The 269-nt window shown below is 39.4% G+C and overlaps 1 protein-coding gene across 1 annotated transcript in view; it reads right to left on the bottom strand.

Annotated features, from left to right (window-relative positions):
• Nucleotides 1-264, bottom strand: part of NRK (Nik related kinase) — a gene marked incomplete at its 5' end in the record, with an annotated part of 36,870 nt that extends 36,606 nt beyond the window's left edge. The window contains one exon of the mRNA XM_010858025.1: nt 160-264. Coding sequence (XP_010856327.1) covers nt 160-264 — 105 coding nt within the window. The remainder of the gene's footprint in view (nt 1-159) is intronic.
• Between the last annotated feature and the right edge of the window lie 5 nt (nt 265-269).

Genomic DNA, 269 nt, shown 5'->3' with positions numbered 1-269 from the left:
AAAATTACTCTCCATTTCTCAAAGGACTGCCAAATCCAATGACTTGGTCTTCATCCTACTTGGCCTCCCTGACACTATTGATTCATTCCTTCTTGAAATTCTTTCTTGACTTTTGCAAAATAAACTGTTAAACATTAACTCCGTTTTGACTGTTTAAACTTTGTGCTTTGAATCACCTGATGCTGCTGGGCAATTTTGAGGATTTTGCGAACTCCTTTGTCTGATGTCAATGGGCTTCTGAGCTTGTTCCAAAACAGACCGCTGAGGAA

Source organism: Bison bison, unplaced genomic scaffold, assembly GCF_000754665.1.
Source record: "Bison bison bison isolate TAMUID 2011002044 unplaced genomic scaffold, Bison_UMD1.0 scf7180017855067, whole genome shotgun sequence".
NCBI lineage: Eukaryota > Metazoa > Chordata > Mammalia > Artiodactyla > Bovidae > Bison > Bison bison.
Note: the sequence above shows the minus strand (reverse complement) of the source record. Positions and strands in the feature narration are given on the sequence as shown.